Source organism: Peromyscus leucopus, chromosome 7, assembly GCF_004664715.2.
Source record: "Peromyscus leucopus breed LL Stock chromosome 7, UCI_PerLeu_2.1, whole genome shotgun sequence".
Taxonomy (NCBI): domain Eukaryota; kingdom Metazoa; phylum Chordata; class Mammalia; order Rodentia; family Cricetidae; genus Peromyscus; species Peromyscus leucopus.
Genome location: NC_051069.1, coordinates 50,297,731 through 50,311,807, shown reverse-complemented (window position 1 = coordinate 50,311,807; position 14,077 = coordinate 50,297,731). Strand labels below are relative to the sequence as shown.

Sequence of the window (14,077 nt, the reverse complement as noted above, 5' to 3'; positions counted from 1 at the left end):
TGAGGTCCAGGACCATGACTCTGTTGGTGTAGCACTTGCTTAGCCTGTCTGAAGCCCTGGTTTCCATCACTAGCACCCAATAAGCAGGGTGTGATAGTGCACAGTTGTCATCCTACACTTGGGAGCTGGAAGCAGGAGGATCAGAAAGTTCCTGCCATCCCTTGACTGCACACTGAGTTCCACCCACCAGTCTGGGCTGCCCGAGACTTTGTCCCTCACCACCACTCATCAGTCTCCACCATTCCCAGTGCCAGCCTGTACCCTAGCCTCCCCATCACGTGTTGTTCAGGTGATGTTAATGTCTTTGTACAGCTACAGATTAGATTGCTCTATGATGCAACTAAATATTCATTTTCTGAAGACCAAGGTGGTTTCTTGTTTGCCGGGGCCTTTCCCCACAGTGCTTTGGGGAGACTCCATGTGACTCTGATTTTCGACCCTGGCCCAATGTGTAGGGTCTGCAGGTTGACTTTCTCCATTGTTGGGGCTTGTTGTTTCTGTTTGTTTGTTTTTTTCTTTCCGAGACAGGGTTTCTCTGTGTAGCTTTGGTGCCTGTCCTGGATCTTGCTCTGTAGACCAGGCTGGCCTCGAACTCACAGAGGCCTGCCTCTGCCTCCCGAGTGCTGGGATTAAAGGTGTGCGCCACCACTGCCCGGCTGTTGGGGCATTTTCTACGGTGAATATACTGTACCTTTTTAGGGCTACCCTTGCCTCCCAGAGGATGACTGGGACTCTCTGGAGGAGAGTGGACCTGCAGCCCCTTCCACAGCGGAATCTCTGCTGCCCCTTTCCATACCCTGGGCTGTCATTAATCCTTCAGGTAGGGGGCTAGAGAGATGCCTCATTGGTTACATGGTCAGCGGACCCAGATTTTGTTCCCAGCACCCATGTGTTGGCTCACAACCATCTGTGAATCCAGTTCCAGGGGATCCCATACCTACTTCTGATGTAGTAAGCACTAGGCATGCACTTGGTGAACAGACAATACATGCTGGTCTCATGCATATAAATATAAAATAAAATAAATATATAATTATGGGACCTCATTACAGGTGCTTAAATGTAAACTAATACAAGTATCCATATTGTGTCTGCTTATTTCTCTGGTGAGTTTCCCCAAAACACCTTTACCGTTGATGGCAAAGAAACTGGCTTCTTTGTCCTTAAATCTTCACTTGGCACCAGGCCTCTTAGATTTGCTTCCACGGCTAATGGTGCAGACGTCATCATTAGTGTGAAGAGTGAGCAGGACTCTCAAGAGTTCAAGGCCAGACAGACCGCCTTACATAGTGAGACCGTCTTGAAATAAAACAACGGCAGACTGCTTCCAGCATTCACAAAGCCCTGGGTTGTAAGCAGATTTTTCTGTCCGTCCTGCCAGCTCCCAAATCACGACGTGGAGACTTACTACTAATTGTGAAAGTTCAGCTGATAGCCTTGGCTTGTTTCTAACTAGCTCTATGACGTAAATTAACCCACTTCTATTCATTTACTTTCTGCCTTGTGGCTTTATTATTTGTACTCTGTACTGCCCAGTTCCTTTAGCCTCTGGCTGGAGACTCTACTGTCTCTGCCCTTCTTCTTCCCAGTGTTCTCTCTGCCCCAAAATCCTGCCGAGCTATTGGCTGTTTAGCCTTTTATTAAACAAATCCAAGTGACAAATCTTCACAGTGTACAGAAAGATTATTCCACAACATTGGGTTCCATCCCCAGCACCTCATGAACCTTTTAGTGGTGGTGCATGTGAGATTGCTCAGGAAGTAGAGGCAGGAGGATCAGGGGCTGAAGGTCCTTCTTGGCTGCGTGGTGAGTTAGAGGCCATCTTGGGTTCCATGAGACCCTGTCTCCAAAGAAAACAAACAGAAAGTCAAAATAATCCACCCCCAGAAGCAAGCACTTGTGGTTGGTTTCCATCCGCATTCCTGAGGCTGCTGCTGCTGTTTGTCCTGTGCACACAGCCCCTGGTGCCCCACCGTGGACACTGCCAGGCTTCAACTTGGCTGTGGATGACAGCATTCAGGCCATACAGAGGCAGCTTCAAGGACTCTGCACACAGCACCCAGCCCTCCCCAACCACCACCTGGGTCTGTGAAGTTTGTCTTGCTTATTAGTGAGGACCTAGAGGGGCCAGTGGAAGCCTTTTGGGGACCCACAGCCCCTCTTCCCAGACAGCCTGGCCTGTTCTTAATGGGGATGAGGGTGGAAAGGTGCCTGAGCCAGTGATATCCATGGAGCAACCTCAGCCTGTGCAAACCAGGACCAGAGCATCTCAGCACACAGGGTTGTAATGGGGTTGGCAATGGACTATCTGAAGGCATCTCTGTCTGCCAGATTTATGAGAATGCTACCTTCCCAGGTGTGGATGTGTTTAAACATACAGCGGCTCCTGCAGATGTGATTGGGCTTTTACTGTGTGTGGTGCTGGGTTCTAGCCTCATGCCAGTCAAATGCCCTGCCTACCTCTGAACCAGAGCCCCAGCCCGACTTTTTTTGTTTATTTTATGGGAATAAATACTTTGTCTACATGTATGTGTGTGTGTGTACCACATGCATGTCAGGTGCCTGTGATGGCTAGAAGAGGGCATCAGATCCTCTAGAACTGGAGTTTTATAGACAGTTGTGAGCCACCATGTGGGTGCTGGGAATTAAATCTGAGTCCTGGAGAAGCAACAAATGCTTATAACCACTGAACATTCTCCCTAGCCTCCAGCCTTTTAATTTTAGTAAGTATATTGAAAACAGAGCTACTCATGAGCCATGTTTTTTAATCCCAGCACTTGGGAATCAGAGGTAGGTGGCTCTCTGAATCTCTGAGTTTAAGGCCAGCCTGGTCTACAGAGTGAGTTCTAGGACAGGCTCCAAAGCTACACAGAGAAACCTTGTCTCATAAAACCAAAAGGAAGAAAGGAAGGGAAAAGGGGAAGGGAAAAGGGAAGGAAAGAAGAAAACGGAGCAATGCTTTACCCTGGCTGGCTTGAATTCAGAATGTAGCTGTGACAAAGGATGTGTGGAGTGGTGGGGAGGGGGGTATGACACAGGGATGAATCAAGATGGCTTACAGCAGCATTTAATTGGGGAAAAAATACACCTTTTAGACTCTATAGGGGCATGTGAGCCGGGGTATGGCTTGAGGTCAGGGCTTGAGGAATCTAGCACTCTACTGACCTTGACAGCAGACACCAGTCATATGTTAATGGAAGGACCATCAATTCCTCTTGCCAGAGATAAGGAGACTGACAGGAACTTTCCTCAATCTCCAGAAGGAATGGAGACCTTTATCCAAATGCCTGACCTTGAGAAAAGGTCTTCTGGAGACCAGGCACTCCAGTACAGTTTCTTAGTCTTACTATGTGGGTCTATTCCCCTCATAACAAAAGGGAAGGTCCTGATGTCTTACTCTTTTCCATTATACGGCAACATTCTGATTTCTCTGTATTTACTAACTGAACTCTTGACCTTAATGGCCCTAGGCTCTGGATTTGAATTGTAGGCATCTCATCCTTGGGATCAGGTGTGTCCAGCAAATCTCTAACTTTCCTGTCCTTGGTGTAATTAGAAGGGCACAATGGGTGGGCTGGAGAGATGGCTCAGAGGCTAAGAGCACTCACTGCTTGTTCTTCCAAAGGTCCAGAGTTCAATTCCCAGCAACCACATGGTGGCTCACAACCATCTGTAATGAGATCTGGTGCCCTCTTCTGGTTTGCAGGGATTTGTGCAGACAGAACACTGTATACATAATAAATAAATAAATCTTTTTTAAAAAAAAAAAAAAAGAAGGGCACAATGGGATTCCTGGTTCCATGGTGGCAGGGATTTTTTTTTTTCCAAAGAATTACTTTGTGTAGAGAGACTACCATTATACACATTTTTATCCTTTTATCAAAGCCCAAACAAAATTTCCCGAAGGGAAAGGCATTAATATTGAGAATCATTAAAAATGAAAATAAAAAAATAAAAAATAAATTTAAAAAAAAATGAAAATAAAAAGGTGCTGGAGAAGTGTGATCTGCAGTGTTGAAATGCTGGAACTTTGCTAGGCAGCAGTGGTCACCATGCGGTCCACACCATTTTGTGTTCAATATAATATGTACCTATATTGTCATGGAGGTGTGCTGCAAACATGCGTGTGCTTTTCAGTGTGAGAAGAGCACTGATGAGATAGATCAGAGGCTAGTCTGAAGTCACAGTGCACTGTGATGGGAAGCCAGCTCAGGTGCATCTCAGTGGTAGAGTGCTAGCCTGGCATGTATCAGATCCTGACTTCCAACCCAGCAGTACCAGTAAAAGGGAAAAAAGGAGAGTGAACCCAATCCACATCCCTAACTTAGCAGCAGTAGACCCAGATTCCAGGTGGGTCATGGGCCAAAGGAAGACACAAGTTCTCATGATCGCCGTCAAGGCTGTGGACATGAGCACCATTGGGCCACCAGGCACGTCCCTTTAGCCCCGTCTTCCTGTGGGGGTCTTTTCCCCTGCATGCAGATCTACCCTTATCCTGGTGATCCAGCCTTCCTGCTGAGCTCCTGCCTGGGAGCCTGCTGGTGTGTGTGTGTGTGTGTGTGTGTGTGTGTGTGTGTGTGTGTGTGTGTGTGTGTGTACACGTGTGTGTGTACATGTGTGTGTGTGTACACACGTGTGTGTGTGTGTGTGTGTGTACATGTGTGTGTGTGTGTGTACATGTGTGTACAGAAAGCACTGTGCTTACTGCCTTCCTTGCTGGTCTGTACTCTATACTCACAGCCACCTCTACTTTCCTCTAGATTCTTCTTCTGATTGACATTGAGCAGTCCTACATCAACACGAACCATGAAGACTTCATTGGATTTGCCAAGTATGTACTTATGCAGCCAGTGATGAGGGCAGCACCCATTCCCACCCCAGCACCAGAATGTCGGTCTGACTGGTGGGAATGCTGGGCACAGTGCAGAGCCATTTGAGAGTACCTTGAAGCTTTTGGGGCTCATCATGACTTCTGTGATAGCGCCCTCACCCAGCAGGCTGCCTGTGGACATCTCAAGGACAAAGTGGGGGTTCTGTGGGTAGTAACTTAGGGAAGCGGGAGGCCAGCCAGCTTCATACCCTGCAGGACTTCTCAGAGCCTGTCACGGACCAACATACATCCAGATCCTGGCCTTTCACGAGCAGAGCCCTCGCACGCTTTGCTTTCCACTTAGACACTATAAGTTGAAAACCAGAGCGTTGGGCTGGGTCTCTCTGTCTCCGTGGTTAGCACACTTACCTAGCATGTGCACGGCTCTGGCTTAGACCACGTAAGCCAGGTGTGGCATCTGGTGCATTGGCCCAGGGTCAACCATAGCACTGGACCAGCTGGGGAGACCCGAGTGCCACTAGGGGTGTTGTGGTGGCTCGTGTGGGTCTCTTAGATGGGGCTAATAGGACCATCCACACCATCTATATACTAGTGGTGTACTTTGATGCCTGGCCCCCGGGGGGAGCAGTCAGCAATCCCAGCCAGGTCCACTACCCACAGGAATTTCCTGTGCAAAATCAGACAGGACAGTGTGTTCAGGGCTCCTGGACGTCCAGAGGGTGGCTGTGGGGCCTGACCTTAGGGTTCTGGAGACCTCTTGACAGGGAGGGCCTGCTGGGTACAAGGCTTGAAGTTTATGTCGTGCTCTGGGCAAAGCTGATGAAGCATCTCTTCTGGGCTGGGCACACGGGGGCTGCGAGAAGTGAGTGAGTGAGTGATCAGAAGCCCCTCTGAGGATGGTGGCTGTGAGTCTCGCTCTCCCGACTGTGCGTGGACAGCGTGGCCCCGGATTGGTTGCTGCCAGTTTCCTCACCTCAATGTCTCTGCTTCTCACACTTCATCCACAGTTCCTTCTCACACTCTCTCCTGTTTTTCCTTTGACCACCCCACTTCTTTCTCTGGATTCCGGGGCCTTCCCTCGTCCCCAGCTGTTACTATACTGAGGAGCTGGTCACAGGGTGGGTATTGCCTGCTGTGTGCCTTTTTCCCTGGGGTGTGACCCGGGGTGCCTGTGGGGGATGTCCCAGGAGCCCCTGGATCACAGCAGAGCCCCTCCTTCAGCCAGGGCCCCGCCAGGCCTTGTGAAGAGGACAGTGGGTAAGACACCAAAGTGCCTGCCCAGGATAGCCGCAGATGAGACCTGGAGGGACCCGTCCAAAGACGTCCTGACAGCAGTGGCAGGCCAGGAACTCCTGAGAGCTGGAGGCTGGGAGGGAGGACCGGGAGGCAGGACCATCAGCCAGTATGTCAGGGTGGACACAGCGGCTGGTAGCCACACCCCTTGCCAGGACTGCCCTGTAGGCAGGCTGAGGAGAAGAATTTAGATGACCTGCCATGGTCCCCAAGTCTCTGGTTAGGGCCGGGGAGAGGTGTCTCTGTCTTGGCTGCTGTTTGAGGGGCCCACCAAGCACTTACGGTGAACTGCTTCTGGGCCTTGCTGTAAGTGATGGCTTAGTTTGGGCCCATCTCCTTCAGTGTGGACATATTTCTTCTTTGTTTAATGTCCTAGGCTCCAGACTGCCTCAAAACATGGCAGACAGGGCCCAGGGGAAAAGCCCTGAGGGCTGCTAGTGTGGCCCAGTTGGTCGAGCACTTGCTTAGCATGCAGGAAGTCTAGCACAGGTCACAGGGACCTGACAGCACACACCTATCCTCCCACCACAAGAGGCAGAGGCAGGGGTGAGTCCAGAGTCACCCTCTGCTGTATTTCTGAGTTAGAAGCTAGCCAGGACCACAGGAGACCTTCCCTCAAAAAAAAAAAAAAAGTGTAGGGTCAGTAAGATGGCTTAGCAGGTAAAGGTGCTTGGTGTACAAGCCACATGAGTGGTTGGATCCCCACTGTACAAGCATGTGCCTCCCAAGAAATTGACAAAAGTTTCGAAGTAAAGCAAGCCCTGGTGTAATAATGTCAGGAAGAGCACTGGGTGTTACTCTACATTAGTTCTTAGTTTTCCAGTCCTTACCAACCTAGAATAAGGAGCCCATCCCCTCCAAACACACTCAGCCTGTCCAGCTGCTGACTGAAGCTGTGCTGCTGGGTCCCAGGCTCCCTGTGCAGGCCACCTGAGCTCAGACTCATGCTCTGCCTAGCTTCTTCCCTCTTTTCGGGGTTACTAGCCTGCACTCTGCTAACTGCCACTTGAGACTCAGCTGGTCTGTGCTGTAGGAAGTCTCAGAGCAGCCGGCAAGGAGTGCAGCCAAGCTGTATTGCTGTTGGTGTCTTCTGCGGTGTCCAGCTAGAGCAGTAAGATGGGGCTGTAGACAGGACAGAGTGGTCAAGAGCACTGGCTGCTTCTACAGAGGACCTGGGTTCTGTTCCCGGCACCCACATCAGGTGGCTCACAACCACCCGCAACTCTAGCTCCGGGGGATCCAATGCCTCTGGCCTCCAGGGGCACCTGCACATGTGTGGTGCACATAAATTCACACAGGCACACGCACACACTTTTTTTTTTTTTTTTTTTAAGGAGAAAATACAACAGAGAAGTAACAGGACACAGTTTTTTTCGGGTGGTTATGTAGCTGTGTGATTGTTAGAGCAGTGCATGTATCAACACCAATGAGGAGAGGGAAACACAGTGGCCTGCCTAGAGGGACTGGGTGCAGAGGGCTTTCCTGGCATACACAAAGACTTGTGTTCCAGCCCCAGCACCTCATAAACCAGGGATGGAGGCACTAGGTTGGTAAAGGCAAGAGGATCGGGAGTCAAGGTCATCCTAGGCTACATGTAGGGTTGGAGGCCAGCCTGGGCTACTTGAGGCCCTATCTCAAAATTGATTGTAAACCTAATAGTGCACAATCCCAGCACTTGGAGGCTGAGGCAGACAGATCTCTATCAGTTCCTGGCCAGCCTGGTCTACATAGTGAGACCCTGTCTCAAGAAAGTGATAGAGGGAGCTAGAATTGCTGTGGGCCTGGAGGGGAGAGCTAGACCAGCATGCATGAGGTCTTGCATGTGTCTGCTGAATCTCCCTTTAAAAAGTGAGGGAGGAGAATGTGCCTGTTATGAGGAAACATGCAGAAACCTCCTGTAATGGGTTTAGGTACTCCCTGGCTTGAGTCAGGACCTTCTAGCGAGCCCCTTGGCCAGTGTGAGCCCCAGAGTTAGGAGGGCTTGTTATGAGAGCCACTTCCAGACTGATGTAGGGTCAGGGGTGGGAAGAGAATGTGAAGAAACCTCAAGTATGTTGTGCTAAGGTCTCCCTGGGCCAGCTCCCTGTCCTATTCCCCTGCATCTTACACCTGCTGTGTGAGGCTTTAAGTTCAGTGACTTGTAGGAAACAGCTGGTGCTTCTGGAGTGCTCGTGAGAAGGTTCTAGAAGCCAGGGTTAGCCAGACACATTTTTCTTGTTTCATGTGCTCTAGCTGCCCTCTACATACAGGAGCCATGTCTTTGCCTCTAGCCTTAATGGGTCAGTGTGCCCCTAGGGAAAACACCCTAGCCTGGGCCACCAGGGCCTCTCTTCATCTCCCTCCCACTCTCACCTGAATATGCCTTCTCTACTTCTGTTACAGTGCCCAGCAGAGGAGCACACAGCTGAACAAGAAGAGGGCCATACCCAATCAGGTAGCTCCCCTGCCTCAGCTGTCATTCTCTTCTGGGGACAGCAGCGCACTGAGCACCATCATAGCACTTGATATGGGAACTGACCCCTTAGTACCAGGCCACTCACTCTGTCAGCCGCTGGTCCACACAGCTGTTAGGGCTACGGCTCCCACAGGGCCTGGGGGGCAAATTCCAACACCCAAAGGCCTCATCTAACATCTAAGGTGGAATTAGAGTTGACCCCCAAAGCAGGGGATTGTGTAACAATCACCCTGAGGCGTGTGCAAGCTGGTTGTGTTTCCTAACTCTTGGCCCCAGAAGTGAATCAGGTAGATAGAAGCCATGGAAGGTGCCACAGGCAGCTCAGGAGAGATGGAAGTGGTTTGAATCCCACACCCGGAGAACCCCCAGGTTTCCTTTATATCTACCCCAGCTCCAGGGGCCTTGCACATGTGTGAATGGCTTCATAATGCCAGCATTACATGTCTGGTTGGGCTTGTTCTGTCCATTTTCTGCCACTGCCCCCAATCTCCTTCCCATGTCAGGCTGGGGTGAGGGTGGGGTGCTGTGCTATTGTATCTTGCACGATTTAGAGCCAGATTGGGGAAAAATGTAACAATTGCATGGTTTTGAATTTTCTTTCTTTTTTTTTTTTTTTTTTGCGCTTGCCATAGGTAGTTCATATGTTGTTGCTTTTGTTTGTTTGTTTGAAAGAAGATAATGAATTAAATATTAACACCGTGAATATAATTAATAGCATGTAATTTTTTTCTTTTGCTGTTTTTTGTTCCTCTGCTCTTCTTTCTCCTGTCATTGTGCTTTTCCCGCTTTTCCTCCGTCCCTTCACGTCCCTTCATCTCTCCTCCTCCTCCTCTTTCTTGATTGACCCACAACCCTAACTTTACATTCTCAAAGGGGGAGATCTTGGTAAGTACCTGCTTAGTGTGGAAGCTAACTTAGAGAGTCTCGTAGTAAAGGAGGTCCACCCTTCACCTCGACTCAAAAAACTAACCAATGAGCTAACCTGGGAGCCACATGCCACCGCTGTCACCGGACCTCTTGTCCTGGGTATCTGCTGCTCTCACAAAAATACTAACCCAGTTACTCCTTTCTGGGAGGCGCACTCTTCTGCCTGGTTCCTAGCAGGTTCTCCTGGTGCCCTGTAGTTCAGAGATGGCAAATACGCAGCCCACACATAGCCTCCATCCCCTCAGCTTCCTAGCCATGGCAGATTTTGCTCAGATCCTGCTGGGATTCATTATTGCTGCTGCCCACCCTTACCCTTCCTGCCTTCTGTGCAGACATCACTGACTGACCAGAGCATGTGTTATTACCACATGCAGCAATTTGCCCTCTCTGTACCTGTGGCAGGCATGACTAAATGATCCAACACTCCTTCCTGTGATTTTCCTCTACAGTGAGCCTGGGGCAGACATTGCTAGTCAATCCTGGCATTCTTATTTAGTATGTATACCACCAACTCCCTCATTCTGTAGCTGTTGTAACTGATTGTAGTAATTTTTTCTTTTAATTTCTCCATGTGATATCCTACTCCTGTACTCATGGTGGACATAAATAATCAGGTTGGCTCTAGCCTACTGCCTCCCTGGGAGATATGATGATTAGTGTGGACTTTCAGCTCCACCACCAACCCCCTTTTTTTTTCTTATCCATTGCCTGGGACAGATATCACTCACTGGTGCCAGCACGTTTTTCTGCTGTGCTCAGAATTGTCGCCATACTCCTGGGCAGCTCCCCCAGTCACTTGATGTGTGTTGTATTTGCCATCCTGACTGTGGGTAACTCACCTTCCCTCTGTACAAGGGCTGGGAGCTGGGGTGTCAGAAGGGTGTTGAGGGCTGATTCTAGGTGGAGGTACTCCCTGCAAGCAGCTTGACCCCTAGCCCTGGCAGTCCCCTTTCTCCAGAATATTCTTCTCTGCAAAGATATTCTTTGGGTTTGGAGCCTTTGCAAAGGCTGAGCTGGTTCTGTGCCAGTGGCGGGTCCTTGACGGGCCTGGTAAAGCAGGCTGGGTCAAGGCTGAAGCCTGGTCCAGTGTTAGAGAAGAGGGCCAGGGACCAGATCATCCTAGGCTTGGAGCAAGTCAGACAAGTACTGCCTCTTCCCTCTAGCCCAGAGAGCCATTGTTTCTACCTGATTCCATTCTCCTGGCCACAAAGCCATGTGCAGCCGCAAGGCCATGAGCATGGCTGGTCATAGGCTCTGGGTGCCTAAGCCATACTCGGTGTTCCAAATGATCTTCACCCAGGGAGGAGACCATCATGGCTCCTGCTGAGCTCACCTTGCTGCCCAAGCCACCAGGAGGGGCCATCTCTCTTCTGTGTGCCTGCATGCCTGTCACTGTGTACCCCAGAAATGGGAACCCTAGGTGCCTCTCCTGTTGCCACACCTCTCCCCTGCTCCCTTCTCCCCCCAAGTCCTTGGGTAGGGCTATGAGCTGGGTTCCCAGTCTGCCTTGGAGATAAGGAGGTAAGCCTTCCCTGTTCCCTGGGGTCAGTCTGTGTCTGTACTCATAGGGTGAGAGTTTTGTCTCCAGCTGCACTGGGCTATCTACTCAGGCAGGGGCTGGAAGGGAAGGTGCCTTGGGGCCTCTTGCTAGCCTGTGTGCCCTGTAGTCCAGTCAGCCGCTCTGGCTGCCCTTACCCTTAGTGGAAGCAGCTGGGCCAAACCTCCAAGGGACAATGACACACTTGTTATGCAGGAGTACAGAGACCCTACCACGTGGCATTACTCTTCTTTCGGTACAGTGGCATCTTGGGCCCAAGTTTCTCTCCCGTGGTTGACGTGTGGTGACTGAGTGTAAGTCCAGTAAGCTCTTGAGGCTGGGCCAACACTAGTCAAAGGGCAGAATACAGCTACAGCCACCTCAGGCTGTCTGACGGTCCAGAACCAAGCAAGCAGCCTTGCCAACCTCACAGCCAGCCTGGGTGGCCTGGCGTCAGGGGTGTTCCTGGATGCTGAACTTCTAGAGGCCATTTTGGAATGAATTGGTAGGAGTCAGTCACTCTGTTCATAGCATGGACACCATGCCCTCCCTGGGCCTCCAGGCATCTCTGGGAATCCGAGGTCTCTTGACATTCCAAGGAGGGAAAAATCTGTACCCTCAGCTTTAATGAGGGATGTCAAGTGACAGCTTATGCTGTCCCCAACCCAAGAAGGGACTTCAGCCGTTTGCAGGAGTCCTTGAAACTTTAGCGGCCGCTGTAGCCTTCGTGGTCTGTACTTGGAGCCCACGAGTGCCCACTGTAGCAGAATAGGTGGACACAGCCCTGTTGAGGTTTGGCAGCCCTGGAGGCAGACAGGATAGGGAAGAAGAAGTCTCCACTCCAGGCTCCAGACTGACCCCCAGAGAACCTGTTCTGGGTTCTTGTACTCCATCCTACCTGGGAGCCCCAACTCTTCATGGCTATGCACAGCACATGCTCTGCAGCCTGCCTTAGTCCCATGCATCCCTGTTGCCACCTCTGCCTTCTTCCCACTGTCCCCAGAATCCCCAGGTCAGGAGGTGGGGGCTCAGGCCCACATGTGCCTCCGTGTCCCAGGGATCACAGGAACATGAAAACGTGGCCCCCCAGTCTGCCTGCGCCTAGCAGTCAGCTGAGTGCCCAGGCTGTCCTGGCTTCGGTTCCCCATCCAAATGACATATGGCCCAGTGAGCCCTTCCCATGCACTGTCTCCGAGCCCAGACCCTGAGTAGTTATGCATAGAAAAGTACGCTCGCTGTGCTTGAAGCTAGCGGGGACACAGTCCCAGTCTGGACCCTTTCAGGGTCTCTGGAAATGGTCTTCTGGGCTGCTTTCTTTGTCCTCAGCCCCAGGAAGGAAGTGACAGCCACCAGTCACATGGTGTGGGTTCTCCATCAAGGCATCTCAGCTTGCTTTGTGTGACCCGAGGAAGTGCAGTTCCTTAGTGTCACACTCTGCGTGACCTACTCCCGCCTCCTGGCCTGGGCCCCTTGCCATTCTTAGGACATGCATTTTGTTCTGTACGTCACTCAAAGCACTCTAACCACAGAAGGGCTTCTAGGGTCCCCCCGCGCAATTCTGTCCCTGGGCTAGTGATTTGCTTCCTGTCTGTCTGTATCTCCATCCATCCCCACACCTGTCCCAGCTCCCCGTCTGATTCCCAGCTGGGATTGCTTGGGTTGATATGGAGCTAGGATCCTGGCTTGGGGCTGGAAGTATCCCTGCTGCAGAACCGGGCTTCCATCCTTACTGGGGAGGGAGGGGGTGGTGGGGTAGCAGGGTTGTCCTCCCTGCTAAGATGAGCCCTCCCCACCAGGTGATCCGCAGGGGCTGGCTGACCATCAACAACATCAGCTTGATGAAGGGCGGCTCCAAGGAGTACTGGTTCGTGCTGACGGCGGAATCCCTGTCTTGGTACAAGGATGAGGAGGTGAGCAGCTGGGGACAAGGGTGGCCTGATGAGAAGAGAGGAGGCGGTAATTCCAAACTGATTCCCCTTGGCCAGCACTTGTTCTCGCAGTCACTTGAGAAGGGGAGTTTACATGCTGAACTCTCCACACTAGGAAGCAGTACAGGCAAAACTGGGCTATGTGCTGAGTTCCAGACCTGTCCGGTTACACAGGCCCAGGGGCAGACAGTTAGTGAGTAAAATGCTTGTCCTGCTGCAGAGGCCCCGACTCCAATCCCAGACCTACGTGGAAAGGAGGGTGCAGTGTGTGCTCATAGTCTAACGGGAGGCAGACACGGGGTCTGCTGGCCTGTCTCAGAAAGCCAGAGAAATGACACCAGAGTGCTTCTCTGGCTTCTGCGTGTACACGCGCTTACACATAAAACGTACATAGACCTCCACAATAGAGAAGTGAGAAAGAGAAAGAAATGGAATGTGGGTGAAGCTCAGTCGGTAGACTACCTGGCTAACACACGTGAAGCCTTGGTTCCATCCTCACTCAGCTTCACATAAAGCAGGCATGGTGGTACATGCCTCTGATACCAACACTCAGGATGAGGAGTTCCCGGCCATGAAACTTCATCATGCCGATACTTCTCTATGAAGGGTGGACCCTGGCCTGAGCTCCCTCCCACTGTTGAGGGAGCTGAGGGGGCACTCTAGTCCCAGGCCTCGTACAGGGCCGCTCCCAGCATGCACCCTGGTGTTTTGTACCAGTGGTCACCTCTGTAGGCTCTTCAGCCACCATATAGGAGGGTCCCCACCACCACCAGTGTACCAAAGGGGTGCTGGACTTCAGCATGGTAGGGACACGTGACAGGAAGCCTGTTCCTGCACATTGCATTGTTCCTTCTTAGAAGCTGGCCAGCTGGTGTCCTGGCCCCTGAAGTGGTACCCTCAGTGGCAAGGGCAGACTTCACTTGTAGATGTAACCAACCGTCTTATTAAATAAGAAACACAGAACCAATGTAAAAGAGAAAGCCAAGAGGTCAGAGCTCAGAGCTAAAATCTCACCCTTCCTCCTGCAGTGGTCCTAGCTTCCCGAAAGAGACCTATTTCCTGTGTATATGTCTTTTCATAGTCTTTCTGTTCTGCCTTCTCATTGG

General features: G+C 51.2%; 1 protein-coding gene across 16 annotated transcripts in view; it reads left to right on the top strand.

Annotated features, from left to right (window-relative positions):
• Positions 1-14,077, top strand: part of Dnm2 (dynamin 2) — a 91,273-nt gene that overhangs the window by 63,717 nt on the left and 13,479 nt on the right. For 6 of the 16 annotated variants that reach the window (XM_028872474.1, XM_028872475.2, XM_028872471.2 and 3 more), the window contains exons 12-15: positions 4,761-4,831; positions 8,507-8,558; positions 9,453-9,464; positions 12,840-12,953. In XM_028872474.1, coding sequence (XP_028728307.1) covers positions 4,761-4,831; positions 8,507-8,558; positions 9,453-9,464; positions 12,840-12,953 — 249 coding nt within the window. Of the gene's footprint in view, positions 1-4,760; positions 4,832-5,919; positions 5,950-8,506; positions 8,559-9,452; positions 9,465-12,839; positions 12,954-14,077 lie in introns of all 16 variants that reach the window. The other 10 variants (XM_028872468.2, XM_028872463.2, XM_028872464.2 and 7 more) reach the window with 3 other exon arrangements.